At 35.6% G+C, this 21,922-nt stretch overlaps 1 protein-coding gene across 6 annotated transcripts in view; it reads left to right on the top strand.

Moving 5' to 3' along the window:
* The window catches only part of Cyp2r1 (cytochrome P450 family 2 subfamily R member 1), a 34,818-nt gene extending 13,595 nt beyond the window's left edge, over positions 1–21,223 (top strand). For 4 of the 6 annotated variants that reach the window (XM_074041984.1, XM_074041998.1, XM_020177837.2 and 1 more), the window contains 3 exons: positions 1,746–2,378; positions 2,954–3,283; positions 4,102–8,071. In XM_074041984.1, coding sequence (XP_073898085.1) covers positions 1,746–2,378; positions 2,954–3,283; positions 4,102–4,277 — 1,139 coding nt within the window. In that variant the 3' untranslated portion in view covers positions 4,278–8,071. Of the gene's footprint in view, positions 1–1,052; positions 1,214–1,745; positions 2,379–2,953; positions 3,284–4,101; positions 8,072–21,072 lie in introns of those variants that run through there. The other 2 variants (XM_074041978.1, XM_074041989.1) reach the window with 2 other exon arrangements.
* Positions 21,224–21,922: the final 699 nt, after the last annotated feature.

The following is a 21,922-nucleotide window of genomic DNA, read 5'->3' as shown; positions in this document are numbered from 1 at the left end:
GAGAGATAAAATAGGAACGTTGCAGTCCAGGCAGGCCCTGGAAAAAAATGAGACCCTATCTCAAAAAAATAACCAGAGGGAAAAGGTCTGGAGATAGGACTTTAGTGGTAGAGTGCCCACCTAGCAAGTGCAAAGCCCTGAGTTCTAACCCCAGTGCCACCTCCCCCAAAAAAGTGATGAAAATGAAAGATGATGTGTCCAGAGTAATACTTGAGACAAAGTATATACTTTTCAAAGCTGAAGGTTTCTAGTTTAGGCTATTTTTATCATAAAAATGAAGTGAGCATCCAATTTAAGATTATCAAAACAAAGAAAAGCCAGACATGGTGGTTCATGCTTATATCTAAGCTACTGGGGAGGCAGAGATTGGGAAGATCATGATTGGATGCCAGCCTGGGCAAAAAGTTAATGAGACCTATCTCAATCAGTAAGTCAGACGTGGTGGCATCATGTTGGAGGCTACTGGAGGTGGTAGATAGGAGGATTGTAATTTAAGGCTAGCCCCTGGCAAAAACATGAGACCCTACCTGAAAAATAAGGCACAAAAAGGTCTGGGGCTCAAGTAGTAAAGCACCTCCTAGCAAGTGGGAGGCCCTGAGTTCAAACCCCAAACAGTAAGAGAAAAATAAGTTGAAAATTACATGTTATTTTAAGGTAAATATGTACTGACCATGGAACTGGAAAATAAATCATGGCCACCATTAGCCCAATGTAGGAATGGAACAAAGTTGCCTTTTGGGTAGTAGAGTCAGCCCCATACCTAGGCACACAGTTTGCCAATGTAGGATCATTATGAGTAATTCTCTGTATCTTCTTGTATATGTGTCCCTTATGCATACATTTTCTAGGGTTTGTTGTCTTTGTAGTGCTTTTGTACTAGCTGTTCTCTCTACCTGCAGTGATTCCCTCCCTCCATATTTGCTTGACTAACTCTGTTATCTCCTTTAAATCTTTTCTCACATACTACCTATGTTAAGCTTTTGCTGACTACCTTGTATCTCTTTGCTTGCTATATAACTTATTTGTTGTCTATCTGTCTCTTCTACTGGTAGGTCCAAGTGAACAGGAAGCTTTGACTCTTTTGTTCACTGATAAATCCCTGACACTTTAGGACACTTTCTGAAACATAGTAGGTGCTTCATAAATGCATGTTGACTGCATACTTATTGAACAAATAGCCATTTGGGAATGTGGAGAGCAAAGCTGACAGATGGTAAGAAAGATCTTTTGATTATACCGTGGAGCATCTACACCAGACTAACCCTAAAACATCACTGTTACCTCTGAATTTTCTTCAATTATTTAAGTAAATTTGCACAGGATTTTCTTCTTCTAACAACTGAAGACATCTTAATATATTAATGATGCAAAAACTCCTGATTTGTAACATAGAAACTTTGCAAATATTCAGCAGACAAGGCCAAACTAACATTAAATGCATAATATTCTTAATAAAAGTGATCATTATGTAAACTTGCTCTGAGGTTGCAACTCTTGTGTTGGGAGAATGCTGGGCCTTTTCTGCTACTCTGCATATAAGGAGCAGTCAGGCTTTTTGTGTTATAAGATTGTATGGCTAATGAGTAGCAGAGAATAAGACCCAGCCATCTAGTTATGTAAGAAAGATAATTGGGGAAAATAACTAACCATTTAATTTTTTTTTCTTTTTTAAAACTCCACAGCATTTTCAGCTGTTGAATGCAGAGAAGTCAGACTTATGCAATATTTTAATACTTTTTTTTTAGGCCTACTTAATTCCAGATATGGTCGAGGATGGGCTGATCACAGAAGATTAGCTGTAAACAGCTTTCGCTATTTTGGATATGGTCAAAAGTCTTTTGAATCAAAAATCTTAGAAGAAACCCAATTTTTCGCTGATGCCATTGAAACATACAGCGGTAGACCTTTTGACTTTAAACAAATAATAACAAATGCTGTTTCAAACATAACCAATCTGATTCTTTTTGGAGAACGATTTTCTTATGAAGACACTGATTTTCAGCACATGATTGAATTATTTAGTGAAAATGTGGAACTAGCTGCCAGTGCCTCAGTCTTCCTATATAATGCCTTTCCATGGATTGGCATCTTACCCTTTGGAAAACATCAACAGCTATTTAGAAATGCAGATGTGGTCTACGATTTTCTCTCCAGACTTATTGAAAAAGCTTCAGTCAACAGAAAGCCTCACTCACCTCAGCACTTTGTTGATGCTTATTTAGATGAGATGGATCAAGGTAAAAATGATGCATTATCTTCTTTCTCCAAAGAAAATCTAATTTTCTCAGTGGGTGAGCTGATCATTGCTGGAACTGAAACGACAACCAATGTGCTACGCTGGGCAATTCTTTTCATGGCCTTTTATCCTAACATTCAAGGTGAGGATTCTCTTAATGATCTCAACATCTGTCCTTACATTTATATAGAGTTCATAAATATTTTAGAGTCTTTAGCCATGTGCAAAGCATTTCTAGGAATTCCTGCTATGCTAGCCAAGAAGAGAAATATTTCATAGTTATAGAGAGTTTTCAAATATATTGTCTCAATTCATGTAAAACCTCCTAAAATAGATCTTATTATACCTGACTTAAGAATGAGGACAAAGACTAAGTATCCAGAAGTGCCAGATCTAGGACAAATCTGAATGCTGTTTTTTCTTATCCAGGTTTTGTGCTTCACTATTTTTCTTGCTGAAAGTGGTATTAACCCAATTTTAGGTTCACTTAATTTTTGTTCTTACTCCTTTTGCTGCGTTTTTATAACCAAGTTATCCAGAACATTGTCTCTGGATATATTTAAATTGAACTCCCAAATAATGAAAAATTTAAATCTGGATGTACCTGTATCCTTTGACTTACTATAGATTGTCCTTTGTTTTACCCCAAAGATAAATTATTTTAGATATAATTCTAAGAATTGCACAAATAGCATGAATACTTTTTTTTTCTGACAGGACAAGTGTGGAAAGAGATTGATTTAATTATTGGCCCCAATAGGAAGCCTTCTTGGGATGACAAATGCAAAATGCCTTATACTGAAGCAGTTTTGCATGAAGTTTTAAGATTCTGTAATATAGTTCCATTAGGAATTTTCCATGCAACTTCTGAAGACACAGCTGTACGTGGTTATTCCATTCCTAAAGGCACAACAGTAATTACAAATCTTTATTCTGTACACTTTGATGAAAAGTACTGGAGAGACCCAGAAATGTTCTATCCTGAGCGATTTTTGGACACCAGTGGATATTTTTCCAAAAAGGAAGCTTTGGTTCCTTTTTCCCTAGGTAAGAGAACTTTCACATGGATATAACTTCACAATAAAGTATAATGATTCATCATGTATATCATGTTTATCTGAAGCATTCTGCTCTAGTATTGAATATTCCAACTCTGAAAACATAATATTGATTCTTACAGGAGAGAATGGTTTTATTAGAGGTAATTAACAACTGCTTTTACTCAAAATAAGCCTTAACTTATTAACTACATTTAAACTTTTGAGAAGCTCTGGCTTTTTCTGAAAATTTTTGGCTTTAGTCAAACTTGTAAAGCTAGAAATTAGTAAAAGGTGACTTAATAAACAGACCCAGAGAAAGGAACAACATGGCAACTTGAAGTAAAACTAGAATCTAGCCTTTTGCCTTACAGCTTATTGTACCTCATCTCCAACTAGGAAATATTGCTTCTGATGTGAAATAAGACACAGGTAACAGATCCATGGACTAGAAACTCTTCCTCATCATCAAGAAAAATACACATTTAGTCAGTTGAAATGGGCTTCTCTTGGATCTATAGAACAAAAATCACACTTCAAATGGATCTTTCATAGCATATTTTAGACTCTGTTGCAGTGTGCAAGGGAAGCCAGAGATGGGACTAAAATCTTAAAAAAGTACATGATCTAGAAAAAGGAGACAAAGGAACCATTTCTGAGAGCTGAAATGTTAGTTTATATCCTTTTGTATTTAAGAGAACCCTTAAATAAGCATAACTTCTTTTAATTTAATTTAAATTTCAGATTTCATGAATGGCTTCCAAATATAAGAATTAATTTTGGCAAATGTGAGTTTTTAAAACTTCTTTAATCTGCTTTTCTGTGTAGGGAGAAGACATTGTCTTGGAGAACAGCTGGCTTGGATGGAAATGTTCTTGTTTTTTACAGCATTGCTTCAGCAGTTTCATTTGCATTTTCCACATGAACTTGTTCCAAATCTAAAGCCCAGGTTAGGTATGACATTGCAGCCCCAGCCCTACCTCATCTGTGCCAAAAGACGTTGACTATGCATTGATGCTTTGGAAGATAAGGATGTATATTTGCCTTACCTCTGAACCTTGCTTAAACTAATTGATGAGATGCTTGGAGAAAAGTCACAGTATCATGAAGCCAAATGAACATAGATGTGTTGTTAAAAACAGCACTGGAGCAATAACAAGCTTTTCCTATGATTTTATTTCAAGCTTCTATCTTCTATGATTTCTAAGATACAACTCTCTGTTGAGGAACACAAAGGTGCAAAAATGCAGGTGTTACATAAGATGCTAAGGGCCATGGATGCTGTAGGCAGAGCTACTTGTTTAGTATGTGGTTTCTCTCACTCTTCTTAACTCCATTTGGCTTCTGTCCTATGGAGCTTTGCTTCCAAGTGCTGGCTCTTTCTGATCAGCTGTTATCATTAATATACTGTGATACCAACCCAACTTAATAGAGTACAAAAGAAGGAAATATAAACCCAAATAAATGAATTTGGACTACAGAGGTACTTTAGATGTGGTAGCAGATGTTGGAAGAAATATGTATTTAGTATAGAGCATACTAGAGCTTTCAAATCTTACTTCATATCTATGTCTTTATAAGAGTTGTCATTCTTTCTAAAAATTGAGAATCCCTGTGATCCCTGAGCATCCATCCCCACAACATCATTTTAGTAAAAAGAAAATTGCAATAATGTATTTAGAATAAAATGACATCTATGACTGTAGATTCTTTGTAGGCTCAGACGTCCTTTATCTTGGTACCATTTCTTCCTAAAACCAGTGTAGGGCCTAAAGATGCAAACATCTTATCTTTTAGATGTCTCTAGGCATTTCTGTGGGTTAGTGTTACTTTTCTAAAGATAATATTCACATACAAAAAACATGCCTTTTTTTTTTTTTGAAAGTACTGGGGTTTGAACTCAGGGCTTTGCACTTGCTCTGCAGGTGCTATACCACTTGAGACATGCCTTCAGTCCCCAAAACATGCTTTAGAGACAGGATAATTGCAAAAATTAGGACACTTGAGAGTGATGGGGTATATTAATGATCATGCAAAGATAAAAAGGGTAAATTGTGACTTCCCTGAATAAATTGAAATCTATACTCCCTCATACCTATTTTTATGTTGTCATATTTTTCTAAAGTTGGACAGTAAGGGTTCATGTTCTTGTAGCTTAGTTCATAAGCAGTTGCAGCCTCAGAGTAAGTTCTCATAGCAATCACTTTTATTAAGAATAATATGCATTTAATCTTAATTTGGCCTTGTCTGCCGAATATTTGCACATTTCTATGTTATAAATCAAGAGTCTTTGCATCTCTGATATATTAAGATTTTTTAGTTGTAAGGAGGAGAAAATCCTGTACAAATTTATTTAACAAATGAAAGAAAATTTAGAGGTAATGTAGATGTTTTAGGGTTAATCTGGCCTAGATGCTCCACAGTATAATCAAAGATCCTCTTTCTTCCCATCCCTCAGTTTTGCATTCCAGATGATGTCAGTTTTATCTTAAGGCTAATTTTTGGGAGCATATGTTCTTTGCCCACATGTGTGTAGAATGAGCAAGCTTGGATTGTTTCTGGGAGAGCAAGGAAGTTTTTCACATACATACAAAAAACTGTTCTTTGTGTCACAGAGGTCCTAACTGAATCATGCACCCATATATTAACTAAAAAGTATGTTTTATGAATGGGATTATGGTTCACTTAGGCCTGAAAGTGTACCTGAGTACTAGAACTAGTGAGATGGAGTTTGACTTCCTCCAACATACATGTGCAACATTGGGGTTTAAAACACAGGTAAGGATAATTACGAAGAGAAGAGGAACTATTAAGCCAGAAGACCACTTAACAGCTTTTTTTTTTCTTTTCTTTACTTTATAATGCTGGGGTTTGAACTCAGGGCCTTGTACTTGCTAGACAGGTACTGTACCACTTGAGCCATTCCAGCTGCCCTATTTTTTTTTCAATATCTAATTTACGTGCTCTCTGACCATCTGTTTTCCAACATACCTTCCTGAATTTTGCCAACTATGCTTATTCATGTTGCTCCTTAATATTTGTTCTTTCTTTGATCCACAACGTCTCCTTTCCAGGCTTTCCTCTTATTCTCACATCACCTATAAAAGCAAAGGTTGAACTACATAGACTAGGGGTTCTGGAGGATTGGCAGACTTAACTGAGCAAAGTAACTTCCTGAACTGAAGTAGATTGTAATAAAAGTTGAGGAGACCTTACTTTGTTTTTTAACTACTGTTACCAATGCCCTATGTTAGCTCCATAAACCTATATGGAATGCTATTTTCTTAATCTGTGCCTAAAGAAATGTTTTCATTTTCCTTTAAATCACATTAATGTGAACCTGAGAAACAAAACATGAAAGATACAGATTCATAAACTGTTAAAAGTAGAAGAACCTAAATCTTACCTTAATGTGTTCATTTTATAGCAAGGAAATAGGGATCCAGGCAGAGAAAGTAATTCCTCTAGATCATAGCAAAGACATGCCTGTTTCATCCCATATTCTGTTTTATATGCAATAATTTGTACTATGCTTTACAGTTTGTAAGATTGTTTTTCATATACTGTCATCTCTTGACTGTTTGGAACCAGTTCACTATAGTAAGAATAAAATACTGAACTTATGTAAAAATATAAGCTAACATGAATTCCTAAGTAATCTATAAGGAAAAAATATATATTTTTGGAATTGCATAGTAACAGATACATTAGGTCTATGCAGTTGGGAATTCCTTCTCTCTCACCAGTCAGTAATGAGCTACCAATTAGAATGTTAAAAATCTAACTTCTGACTCAAAAAGGCAACTGAGCACACTTATTTCTTTTCACATACCTTTAAAATAACCATAAAGATAGAAAGAGGAATAAAAGCATTAAGAATTTGGGTGGTGGGCAGTATTAGTGGATCAGATATTTTCAAGTTTTAGAAGATAGAGGTAAATGGAAAACTTGAAGAAACCAAATAACAGCAGGCATAGACAATGTCTGAGGTGGGAGTTTTTCAAATATACCTGGAAAGAGAGAGATGGTACTGGATGGGTATAGATTTGGGCGGGGAGGGTTCTTACACAGGGACCAGCATGGTAGGTGCTAGGGGTGACTCAGTGCCACCCCCAGCACTTACTGGTTTGGTTATCTTCTGTAAACTGTGAGGCTCAGAGACACTTAGAGGATATGCCACCACTACTTGTATATTCCCCATCCTCACAGGAGCACTGATAGAGGTGAGTGGGCATATATCCCAGTGGTTCTCAGACTCAGTAACTTTTGGGTGCTCACTGCCTCCCAGAAAACTATACATGGATAGCTCATGGATGTGTATGTAGGGGACGTTGCCTTGGCTCCTGCGGGGGCTCAGCAGGGCAAGGTTCAGCCTCCATACTGTCTAGTCTGGTTTCACTGGATCTGAAGAGGGACAGTCACATTGTCTCTTACCCCCCCCCTTCTTGATACCTGGCAAACTCTAGAACCAGAGGCATAGGAAAGTAGTATCTTCATCTCTTCACCAAGCAGAAATTTATGACTTATCTTCATCTCTTCACCAAGCAGAAATTTATGACTTTTTTTTTGGATTTGTGTTGTTTTCTCTCACTTTTTCCCATATCTATATCTCATAATATTTCCTCTCTTGTTTCTTCTTTCTTTATCCCTGTATTCACATCCCTTTTTATTACTTTATTAATATTACTTTCACCTTTATTAACTTTTAATTTAGTTTAACTTATTTTTATCCCTTTGTCTCCTATTGTTTTGGGGAATGCAGTTTTTAAGTGTTTTATAATAAATAGTTTGTTTCTGTGATGATGTTGTTACTATGGTTTGTTTTCTCCCTCTCGAGTCATAGTGGAGATTGATCCTTCAAGAAAAGGCTGCTAACTAAGAAGACCCTGAAATAAAAATGGAAGAGCTATCCAGCCCAACAGATGAGCAAATCATAACATAGAAATACAAGAAAACAGGATATGACTTTCCCAAAAGTTCCTAACTCTCCAAGAACTGAGTCCAAAGTTACCATCTGCTTTGGTAACTTTAGGTCAAAGAATTCAAGTGTCTAATTTTTAAGATAGTCAGTGACTTCAAAGAGGATACAAATTATCAGCTGCTGAAGTAAGGAAGACAATACAGGATCTGGACAAGAAATTCTGCAAAAAAATGGAGATTCTGAAAGGAAAACACAGATGGAAATCCTGGAAATGAAAACCTCAATAAATTGAAAATTTAAAACTCAGTAGAAAACATCAACAGTAGATCAAAAAGATCAAGAGTTATCAGGCTTGAAGACAAGACATCTAGATAGTAATAAAGAAAAATAAGTTATGACTACAACTTCCAAAACCTCTGGGATACAGTTAAGAGAACAACCTAATCTTTGGTATAGAAAAGGGCACCAGCATAGAAAATCTGTTCAATGAAGTAAAAAAAAAGGTTCCCCAAATCTAGGCAAAGATATGGGACAGGAAGCATTAAACCCAAATATATATGACCAGTTAAAAACTTCTGTACATTATATTAGAGTTAAAATTTCTGGGTTCAAATGAAAACACAACAGAACCTCTGGGATACAATAAAGGCAGTTCTAAGAGGGAAGTATATAGATCTAACTGCTTATATTAAAAAATCAGATCTCAAAGAACCTAAATGAAGCACCTCAAACTCAGAAAAACAAAACCCAAACTCAAAATCAGTAGATGGAAAGAAATAATAAAGGTCAGAACTAAAATTAATCAAATAGACACTGAAGGAACAATACAAAGGATCAAAGAGTTGGTTCAAGATTGATAAGATCTTAGCCAAGCTAACCAAAAGAAAGAAAAATCCTAAATTAATAAAATCAGAATTGAAAAGATGGATATTACGACAGGTACCACTGAAATCCAGAGGATCATTAGAGAATATTTTGAGAATTTATAATTTCAATAAATTGGGAAATCACTGGTGGAGTGGCTCAAGTGGTAGCATACCTGTCTAGCAAGTATGAGGTCCAGAGTTCAAACCCCAGTACCATCCAAAAATAAGACCTATAAATTGGAAAGTCTATCAAAATAGATAAATTCTTAGATATATGTACTACCAAAATTAAACTAAGAAAGTTTTAAACAGATTACTACCTAGCAATAAGATTAAAACAGTAATTTTAAGAAGTCCCCTTCCAAAAAGAAAATCCAGAACTGGACAGATTTCACTACTGAATTCTACCAGACCTTAAAGAAGAACACCAGTCTTCATCAGACTACTCCATGAAAAAGGTAAGGCATGTGTCCATACTCACTTTAGCCAGTAGTATCCTGATACCCAAACAAGACAAGAACATAACAGTAAAACCAAAAGAAAACTATAGGCCAGTTTCCTTGATGGACATGTAACAAAAATCCTCAGTAAAATACTTGCAGACTAAATTCAGCATCACATTTAAAACATACATCATCATGTTGGTTTTATCCTAAGGATGTAAGATTGGTTCAACATGCACAAATTCATAAATACAGCACATAAATAGACTCAAGGACAATAAATGTAGAAAAAAGCCTGTGACAAAATTCAAAATCCTTTCATGCTAAAAGCCCTGAAGAAACTAGGAATACAAGGATCATACCTTGACATAATAAAGGTATTGCAGATCTATAGCCAGCATTATACAAAATGGGAAGAATCTGAAAGCATTTTCTTTGAAATCAAGAAAAAAACAATGGAATCTACTTTCACCAATCTTATTCAATATAGTGCTTGAAATCTTGGAGCATACTACAGAGAAAGAAATTAAAGGGATAAAATGGCAAAAGGAAGAAGTCATATTATCCGTTTAGAGATGATGATAAGATCCTATACTTAAAAGACCCTAAAGAGTTTACAGAAGGCTCTTAGATCTAATAAACAATTTCAGCAAAGTAACATCAATATGTAAATATCAGTAGCTTTTATATGTATCAATAATGAACTCACTGAGAAAAAAGGAAAACAAACCCATTCATAATAGCCTCAAAAAAAAAAAAAAAAAACCTCGGAACAAACCTAACCAAGGGAGTGAAAGGCCCCTACAATGAAAAGTATAAAACTTGAAGAAAAAAATTGAAGACCTTAGAAGATGGAAAGATCTGCTATGTTTATGGATCTTCAGAATTAGTGTTGTGAAAATGGTCGTATTACCTAAAGTGATCTCCAGATTCAATGCAATCCCCATGACATTCTTCACAGAAATAGAAAAACATTATTTCTAAAATTCATATGGAAGCACAAAACACCCAACTAGGTAAAGGAATCCTGATCAAAAAGAGCAAGGCTACATGAATCACAATACCCAAATTTAAATTTTTGTTACCACAGTAACAAAAACAGGATGGGACTGTCAGAAACTTAGACCAATGGAACAGAATGGAAGATCCAAAACTAAAGGCACACAGGTATAGCCAGGTGATTCTATCAACAAAGATGCAAAACCATGTGTTGGAAAAAAGACAGTCTCTTTTACAAAAGGTGCCAGAATATTGGAATTCTACATGCAGAAGACTGAAATTACTATCTCTCACCTGAAAAAATCTATTCAAAATTGATTAAAGGTCTTAATGTAAGACCTGAAACTTTAAACTATAGGAAAACACTTGAAGATATAGGCATAGACAATGACTTGCTAAGTAGCACTCCAATACCTCAGAAAGTAAAGCAAATTGACAAATGGGATTGCATCCAAAGCCTTATACGTAGCCAAAGAAACAATAAATAGAATGGGGAGACAATGAGAGAAATCTTTGCCAACTACTCATTCAACTGGGGAATACTATCCATAATATATAAAGAATCCCAAAAATTAAACAACAAAAGAGTGATTGATCCAATCAATAAATGATGAGCAGTGAACTGAGCCAACAATTTTCAGAAGAAAAGGCAAACATTACCAATAAATACATGAAAAAATGTCAACATCTTTAGGCATTAGGGAAATACAAATCAAAACCACATTATAAATTGAGATTCCAGCTCATCTCAGTCAGAATTTCTGTCATCAAGAAAACAAAAAATGAGATAGAAAGATGGCAACTAGAGGGAGGAAGCAGACAGCATGAGCTCCGCAAATCAAAAATCTTGCTGAGATACTGGAGCCACACTTGGCAGAAAAAAACCCACCAAAAGAAGCAAAACTCCCAACACCCTGAACCCCCAGCCTGCACAAAACTTCTCCACACCATGTTACACTGAGAAACCAGGAGGGCTCCCACGCTGCCAGATGCCAGCTCCAAACCTGCTTGGGAGACACAGACCAAAAGGTGAGCAAATAAGTGGCACGTAGTACTCCCACAACCACCCCTGGGATAAACCAACAGAGCTCCCTGGACAGACTGACCCCCACCCCACAAAAAAAAACTGAATAATAAGGAACTGAAAAGGACACGCAGCAGAGAGGTGTGGAGAACCCGAGAAGGGGGGAGGGGCAGCTCTCCATGTGAACTTTCAGTGAGCAGAGCCTGCAACAGTAGACAGCAGGCAAACCTTTCCACTGGAAACAATAAGCGTAGAGAATAGAGGAAGAATGTTGAATGCTGTAAGAGAGAAAAAACAAATAACACAAAGGTAAACCCATCAAAATCACAGCAGATTTCTCAACAGAAACATTAAAGGCAAGAAGATCATGGAGTGAGGTCTTCCAGGCACTGAATGAAAATAACTTCAACCCTAGGATACTCTACCCAGCAAAACTATCATTCAAAATAGATGGAGCAATAAAAGTCTTCCATGATAAGCAGAAGTTAAAACAATATATGACCACCACCCACCACTACAAAAGATTCTTCAAAGAATCCTGCACACAGAAAGTGAAAGCATACAAAACCAAGAAAGAACAGATAGTACCAAACCACAGAAGAAGACAAGGCAAGATAGTAGAGAGTAACATTGATTTAGCTGCACACAATCAAACCCTTAAAAAACAAAAATAACTAAATGACAGGAATCACCACATACATATCAATACTAACACTGAATGTAAATGGACTTAATTCCCCCATCAAAAGACATTGTTTAGCAAACTGGATTAAAAGGGAAGATCCAACAATCTCATTTACAGGAGACCCATCTCATCAACAGAAACAAGCAATGCCTTAGGGTGAAAGGCTGGAAGAAGATTTACCATGCGAATGGCCCCTGAAAACAGGCAGGAGTAGCAATACTTACCTCAGACAAAGTAGACTTCAAACCTACATTGATCAAATGAGATAAAGAAGGACATTCCATACTAATAAAAGGGGAAATACGCCAAAAGGAAATAACAATTATCAACTTGTATGCACCCAACATCAATGCACCCAATTTCATCAGACATACTCTGAAGGACCCAAAAACATATATATACTCCAACACAGTGGTACCGAGAGACTTTAATACCCCCCATCACCAACACATAGGTCATCCAAACAAAAAATCAATAAAGAAATCCTAGCTCTAAATCACACCATAGATTAAATGGACCTAGCCGGTGTCTATGGAATATTTCCTCCAATTTCTGCACAATATATATTCTTCTCGGCAGCCCATGGAACCTTCTCAAAAATTAATCATATCTTAGGGCACAAACAAGCCTCTGAAAATAGAAGAAAATAAATAATCCCATGCATTCTATCTGATCACAATGCATTAAAACTAGAACTCAACAACAAAAACAATAGTAAAAAACATGGAAACAGTTGGCAGCTGAACAACACATTGCTCAATGATCAATGGGTCATTGATGAAATAAAAGAGGAAATGTAAAGTTTCCTGGAAGTTAATGAAAATATAAACACGACTTACCCGAACATATAAGACACAGCAAAGGCAGTTCTGAGAGGAAAGTTTATAGCCATGAGTGCATATATTAAAAGGACAGAAAGATCTCAAATCAATGACCTAATACTACATCTCAAACTCCTAGAAAAACAAGAACAAGCAAATGCCAAAACCTACCGAAGGAGAGAAATAATAAAAATAAGGGCTGAAATCAATGAAATAGACACACACACACAAAATACAAAGGATCAATGAAACAAAAAGTTGGTTCTTTTAAAAAAATAAATAAGGTTGACAGATCCCTGGCAAACCTGATCAAAATGAGGAGAGAAAAAAACCCAAATCACGTAAAATCAGAAATGCAAAAGGGGAGATAACAACAAACACCACGGAAATCCAGGAAATCATCAGAGACTACTTTGAGGACCTATATTCTAATAAATTTGAAAATCTTGAAGAAATGGACAGATTTTTAGATACTTATCACCATCCAAAATTGAACCAAGAGGACAGTAAATACCTGAATAGATGTATAACACAAAATGAAATTGAAACAGCAATAAAGAGTCTCCCAAAAAAGAAAAGTCCAGAACCTGATGTATTCTCTGCTGAATTCTATCAGACTTTTAAAGAAGAACTAATACCAACGCTCCTTAAACTGTTCCATGAAATAGAAAGGGAAGGAACACTGCCTAACTCATTTTATGAAGCCAGTATCACACTCATCCCAGAACCAAAGACATCTCCAAAAAGGAGAACTATAGGCTAGTCTGCTTAATGAACATCAGTGCAAAAATCCTCAATAAAATAAAGGCAAACCGAATCCAACAACACATCAGAAAGATCATTCACCATGACCAAGTCAGCTTTATCCTAGGGATGCAGGGGTGGTTCAACATATCTAAATCTGTAAATGTAATACAGCACATCAATAGAAGCAAAGACAAAAACCACTTGATCATCTCAATAGATGCAGAAAAAGACTTTGAGAAGATCCAACACCACTACATGATAAAAGCTCTAAGAAAACTAGGAATAGAAGGAAAGTACCTCAACATTGTGAAGGTTGTATATGACAAACCTACAGCCAAAATCATACTTAGTGTTGAAAAAGTGAAACCATTTCCTCTCAAATTGGGAATGAGACAAGGGTGTCCACTATCCCCGTTCCTATTCAACATAGTACTGGAATTCCTAGCCAGAGCAATTAGTCAAGAAGAAGAAATAAAAGGAATACAAATAAGTAAAGAAACTGTCAAAATATCCTATTTGTAGGTGATAAGATCCTATACTTTAAAGATCCAAAAAAAAATCTACCCAAAAACTCCTAGACACCATCAACAGCTACAGCGAGGTGGCAGGATACAAAATCAACTTACAAAAATCATTAGCTTTTCTATAGACCAGCAACAAACAAACTGAGGAAGAATATATGGAAAAAATTCCATTTACAATAGCCTCAAAAAAAATCAGATACCTAGTAGTAAACTTAACAAAGGATGTGAATGAACTCTACAAGGAGAACTATAAACCCCTGAAGAAAGAGATCGAGGAAGACTACAGAAGGTGGAGAGATCTCCCATGATGATGGATTGTAAATCAACATAGTAAAATGGCTATGCTACCAAAAGTAATCTACATGTTTAATGCAGTTCCCATCAAAATCCCGATGACATTCATCACAGAGATTGAAAAAATCTACTCTAAAGTTCTTTTGGAAACACAAGAGAGCACAAATAGTCAAGGCAATGCTCAGCAAAAAGAGCAATGCTGGAGGTATCACAATACCTGACTTCAAACTATATTACAAAGCAATAGCAATAGCAATAAAAACAGCATGGTACTGGCACAAAAACAGACGTGAAGACCAGTGGAACAGAATAGAGGACCCGGATATGAATCCACACAGCTATGCCCATGTTATTTTTGACAAAGTCTCCAAAAATATATGATGGAGAAAAGACAGCCTCTTCAACAAATGTTGGGAAAAGTGGTTATCTGTCTGCAAAAAACTGAACCTAGATCCATGTTTATCACCCTTTATAGTGTAAACTCAAAATGGATCAAGGACCTTAATATCAGACCCGAAACTCTAAAGTTGGTACATGAAAGAGCAGGAAACACTCTGGAAGTAATAGGTATAGGCAAGGACTTCCTCAGTAGAATCCCAGTAGCTCAGCAACTAAAGAAAGTATAGACAAATGGGAGTTAATAAAACTAAAAAGCTTCTGCACAGCAAAAGAAATGTTCTCTAAGCTGAAGAGACCACCCACAGAGTGGGAGAAAATATTTGCCAGCTCTACATCAGACAAAAGATCAGAATTTAATGGGAACTCAAAAAACTAAACTCTCCCAAAATCAATGAACCAATAAATAAATGGGCAACTGAACTAAAAAGAACTTTCTCAAAAGAAGAAATTCAAATGGCCAAAAAACACATGAAAAAGATGCCCAGTCATAAAGGAAATGCAAATCACCCTCACCCCTGTTAGAATAGCCATCATTAAAAAGACCACTAACAAGAGGTGTTGGTGAGGATGTGGGGAGAAAGGAACCCTCATACGCTGCTGATGGGAATGCAAGCTAGGGCAAACACTCTGGAAAAAAATTTGGAGGCTTCTTCAAAATCTAAACATAGATCTGCCATATGATCCAGCAATACCACTCTTGGGGATATACCCAAAGGAATGTGACACAGGTTACTCCAGAGGCACTTGCACAACCATGTTTATTGCAGCACTATTCACTATAGCCAAGTTATGGAAACAGCCAAGATGTCCCACTACTGATGAATGGATTAAGAAAATGTGTTATTTATACACAATGGAATTCTACTCATCCCTGAAAAAGAATGAAATCTTATCATTCGCAAGTAAATGGATACAACTGGAGATCATTATTCTGAGCGAGGTTAGCCAGGCTCAGGAGACCAAAAATCGTATGTTCTCCCTCATATGCAGACTTTAGATCTAGGGCAAATACAGCAATGAGGTTGGACTTGGGGCACATGATAAAGGGAGAGCACACATGGGAGGTATGAGGATAGGTAAGAAACACAAAACATGATAGTATTTGATGTCCCCACTCCAGAGGAACTAATACAGAAACTTTATAGCGACAGAAGTCAATATGAGAAGGGGATCAGGAACTAGAAACAAGGACAGATAGAGATGAATCAACTTAGAATGTAACACATTTTACATCGAAGCAATGCTAGGAATCTCTGTATAGCTGTCCTTATCTCAACTAGCAAAAATGCTTTGTCTTTCTTATTATTGTTTATACTCTCTCTTCAACAAAATTAGAGATAAAGGCAGAACAGATTCTGCCTGAAAGTGAGGGAGGGTGTTGGGGGGGTGGGGAGAGGGAGAGGGAGTGTAGCAGGGAGAAATGGTCCAAACAATGTATGCACATATGAATAAATGAATAAAAAAATAAAAAATGGAAAAAAAAAAAGAAATAGCAGCTGAATATTCTAATTTTTCTCTCCCAAACAACAGTTCAATGCCTTATGGGAACACTGCAAGTCTTTTAGCTTGAGGCCAATACTGAATTTTTCTGAATGAGATGAATTATTATTTTTTAATTTTATTGTTATATTATTATACTGTAGGTATATAAAGATCTGCAAAGCCTCTTCACAAAGAAGTTACTGGTTTTGAAATTTCTTTTGATTTTTAAAATTCATTACTTTTTTTTAAACCATGCTTGGCCTGAAACACATATAATAAGTCTATGAATAAGGCAAGATTACTGAATTAGTAAATTATACATAAGGGTGAAAGAATTGGAAAATAAGTAACTATTTCTATGGCAGATAATACTACTGTATACCCATAAACTCCACAAGAACCAATAGAGAGGTAGATGATTGAGTAAGTTAACAATACAAAATACAAAAAAGGTTAGTACTTGTCATATATACAGCAATCATTAGAAGAGGTATGGAAGAGAAAGCACCATTTTTTACTCTACAAATAGGAATAAACATAACAAGAACATGCAAAAGGTAAGTAGTAAAACATTACATTACTTTCAAGAAGCTAAAAGGAGACCTGGACAAATAGATACCATTTTCTTGGACAAGAAGACAACATAAAGGTGTCTTTCTCCATAAGTTAATGTGTAAATTTAATGTGATTATATGAAGGTGTTGACAGTATTTTAGGGTGGTTTCTTAGTGTTAGATAACTAAGACAAAGTACAATATATGAAGTATGCTTCCTTGTAGAAAGTAGGGAGCATGTATGTACACATGTGAACATACACGCACATATAAAATCACTTATATCTGTACTGGTATTTGGATAAAAAGCACTAGCTAGATTACTATGAACCTAAAGAAAGAAGTAATTTCTAGGGATCTGGGGAAATAAAGATTAGACTGGGAGGCATGGAAGTCAGACATCCTAATAGATTCATCTTTTGGTAATTAAAAAAATTTATGATTTTATAATACAGATACATATATAGAATACATATGTATAAATGATTCTGATTCTAATAAAAACATGCAAAGATTTTTTAAAGATTAGAAATCACTTTTTACAAAGTACTAATTAATAAATCCATTGAATTTATAACTTTAAAACACCTCAAAGAATATTCCAGTTCCAGATAATTCACCAGTGAATTTTAATGACATTTAAGGAGGAATTAATAATCTTATACAAACAGCCCTAGAGAACAGGAAAATAAGATACCTTTCCTTACTGATACTATTATGCTAGGATAATTTTGATAGCAAAATTAATGCCTACATAAAAAAAGTAAATTATAAGCTAAGCTAATCTCATTCATTTCAATCATGAACAGATATGCAAAAAATTGCACACACACATGAATACCAAATTTCAGAGCCCCCCCCCCAATCCAAAGGCCTCATTCGAACTTAAATTATCTCTTTAAAGGCCTTGTCTCCAGAAATAGCCACATTCTGATTAGGGACATAAAAACAAGGCATTAAAGAATTCTGTGGTCAAGATCTAAAAAGAAGGGAACATGGAGAAGTGATCTAGGAATGCCACACTGGTTTTCCACTAGAGTTGTAAAACTGAGAGACTGAGAAGGTAAGCACAGTTTATGATAGATATACAGGGCTAAAATGCAAAAAAAAAAAGTGAAGGATAGAGCTTATCAAGAGTCCCCAAAAGTAACAGTGAGGAAAAGGGCTTCACTGAACTGAAGCTCAGCTTTGAACAGCCTCAATAGTCTGATTGGGTTAAAGCAATGCACAGTTACTAATGCCCAACAGCCTGCAAGAGGCAAACAATAAATCCTCTCTGGTGGAAGATAATCCTGTGCCTCAAATATCTTTTTAATTTTTTCATATATAATGTTGACACTCAATAATGGCTAGCATACTAGAAGATAAGATATTGTGAATGAAACTAAGAGAAACAGCTAACAGACCTTCAGTAGATTCATACAATAGTTTTCAGCTGCAATCTCAAGTAACTATGTTTAATGTTGGTAGTAGATCTCCTTAGTGCTCTGTCAGGATTCTCTGTACTAGGGGGGTTCACTCATACCATCTCTCCCCCTGTTCCTCCCCTAAGCATTAGCTGCTTATACCTATTTCCAGAGAATTGTCCTCAGTTGGTGAGATCATCTCTCCTGGAATTTCCTGGAAGATTAACCTGAGTACCCCACCAACAGGTGGTGAGTAAATCAGGAATATGTAAGTCACGCATCCATTCTTCACCTTAAAGAGGGCAACTATGTGCTACCATTGGTGTTCCAGAGATTCTTAATGTACTATTGGGCTAATGAGTTCAGCTGCATCATCTTTGGCTTCTTTTTATGGTCTAATCTGCTTCCCTCACTCACTCACAGGTTGAGAGCATTCCCTCAATAAATCAGATGTACAAGAAAAACTATCAGGGTTTGCTTCTATGGGACCTAGAAGTAAAAAATAAGGTTGAGACATTCATCAAAGAATTAAAAACTGTGACAGAAAAAAATGGAAATTCTAGAGCTGAACAATACACTGAATTTAATATGTCAAAGAATGGATTTTATAGATGACAGCACAGCTGAAATGCAAAGAAATCACCTACAATAAAGTAGAGACAAAAATATAGAAAATACAGAAGAGTGTAAGAGACATGGGGGATATTGTATTAAAATCTAACAGTTGCATGCTTGAGAAAAGAATGAGACAGAAGGCTGAGAATTTTCCAAAACTGATGAAAGACATCAAACCAGAAATTCAAGATGCCCAATGAATGTCATACAGGATAAATAGAAAATCACTTCGAAGAGATAATACTAAGACAATAAACTACTCTCACAATATATATAATAGCATGCTAGAAGATAAAGGCATGATATCTTCAAAATACTTAAAACTGAGTTTTATACTTGGCCTTGATGGTCTTTACTTCACAGTGCAAAACATCTGCAGACAGAAAATCCTATTAGTGGTTAAGGTAGTGTAGAAGGAGGCGTTTGGAACTGGGAAGGGACATGTAGAGGGTTTCTGGGGAGCCAGCAATGTTTGTTTTGTAATGGTGTTTGCTTTATATTTTGGTTTGATATGTATATTTTTGTGACTAAGAATATTCCACACATACATTTAAAAATTTACCCAGTGTACTACTTTTTCAGCATAAAAATTCCATGTATAAATTATCTTCTAAAACAGGTGGGTCTTTCTACTGAATGAATAAATACTGAATATTTTTTCAAATTATGTAGTACACAAATAGGTTTTAAATATAAAAATAAAATTTAATCTGGAATTTAAAAATCAGGAGATTTCGTGTAAAAAAAAAAAACCCTGAAGTTTTCAGCTTCCCAAGAAAATATGAAGTTGTATTAATGTTAGACTAACATTTGAACAGGTGGAGGTGAGTTCTGGGGTTTTTTTTTACATGATGTATGTCTAAAAACCACACCATATTCCCTTCATTAATTTATAAGATCTGCCTGGGCTGTAGATTTGTTAATATGTGATGCCCCCCCCCACCTTAAAATACTTGAAAACAGTTCTTGTTCTGGGTCCTTTATGAATATTTGCTTCTGAGGGCTAAATATCCTAGGTTTTTCATGTAATTTGTTCTTATCAGCCTTCTCTGGATCTATTTTAATTTGTCAATATTCTTTCTAAAACATACCATTTGGCTATGTCAGAATGGGTGAAGGCAGGCATTATATTTTGAGGAATGCAATTTAAGACTTTTTTTTGGGCGGGGGGGACTCGGGTGTGAACTCAGGGCTTTGCACTTGTAACACATGTACTCTACCTCTTAAGCCACACCTTCAGTCCATTTTTTGCTCTGGATATTTTGGAGGTGGGTCTCCTGAACTATATGCCCTGTTGGCCTCAAACTATGATCCTCCTGATCTCAGCTTCCCAAGTAGCTAGAATTACATGTATGGCCATAGCACCCAGCTGCTTTTTTTTTTTTTTTTAAACTTGACAAGAGCTCCTAGGACTTTTATCATTAGAGGATTTATTAAACCAGCACCTCTTCATGTGTCCTTTACTGCCAGCAATTATTTGCATTTACTTTCAAGGAATCATTTATTTTTAATTGAGTCTTAATGATGACTTGATTGTTTTTATCCTTTTTGGGTCTTCTGTGTCTTCATTTCAGTTGATAATACAAAAACAGCCACCCAAGAGAAAAACAGACAAAGCTTTAGGATCCAGATATCACTTCACTGTCTTTCCAATTAAATTCGAATCTTTAAAGGAATAGAGAGTCCCCAGCTGATAGCTTGGACTCTAGGCCTATTCAAGATAAATTGAGTTCTGAGACCCTGAATTTAACTGACAATTTCCCAACTACAATTGGCAACAGCAAAATAAATAAGTAAAAATCAGCAACAGCAGAATTTGATGCTATTTTATAAAAATATTGAAATTAGGATAGTGATAAATACATGGCATTAATACTCTCTAATAATCCTAAAATTTTAATACTTTTTCCCTAAATTCATTAGAATTTTTTGTTAGACAGTCATATCATCTATAAATAATGACAATATTGTTTTCTTCAGAATAGTTATGACTTTTCTTTTTCTTAACTTTCTACTTAGGAGCTGTAGCATAGTGCTAATGAACAGTGATGATTGCATCATGTGTTTAAGGCCTGATTCTAACATCTCTCAGGTAAGTGTGACATTTGCTCTAGTGTGGCTCATACCGTCAAACTTAAGTTTCTATCCCAGTCTGTTTCCCTTCCTGTATCCTTTTGTTCCTTTTTGTATTCTCTTTTAAATTATGAGGATGGCTTTTGTCCATTTTTGTGCATCTATTGAGATGATCATCTTTTTCTCCTCTAATTGGTTAATGTAGTTATTCACATCAGTCAAATCTAATGGTAATTTACTTTTGCATTCCTGCAATAAACTCAATTTGCAAACATATTGTTTAGGAATTTTGCATTTGAGTTCATGCATGAGATGGGCTTATGATTTTTCCCCTTGTTCTCTTAGGTTTGATACCAAAGAAATAGTAGTTTGTAGACTGTTTCAGTTAGTCTTCTTTCTTTGAATATAATTTGGAAGAGCTGGTTTAAAGCTAGAATGCTCAGTTCCTTTGTAGACTTGTGTGTGTGTGTGTGTGTGTGTGTGTGTGTGTGTGTGTGTGTGTGTGTGTGTGTATGTGTGTATGGTGGGGCAGGGAGTAGATTTTTAACTGCTGATACAATTTCTTTATTGTTATGGGTTTATTTTGGGATTTCTAACTCTGTTTTTGAGAAATTAATTTTTCTAGGATGCTGATCCATCTAAACCCAGAAATTACAAAGTGAAAAGGACTTCATTTGGAGTCCTAGGAATTGCAAAAAGAGGTTCAGGTAGCTTTGAATCAATGCACCAAAGAAGGTGGGAGCTTATAATGAGCTAATAATTTGATTTATTACAAGGCAGTAAAGTTAATTTGTGG

The sequence above is a fragment of the Castor canadensis genome, chromosome 1 (assembly GCF_047511655.1).
Source record: "Castor canadensis chromosome 1, mCasCan1.hap1v2, whole genome shotgun sequence".
Lineage (NCBI taxonomy): Eukaryota > Metazoa > Chordata > Mammalia > Rodentia > Castoridae > Castor > Castor canadensis.
Note: the sequence above shows the minus strand (reverse complement) of the source record. Positions and strands in the feature narration are given on the sequence as shown.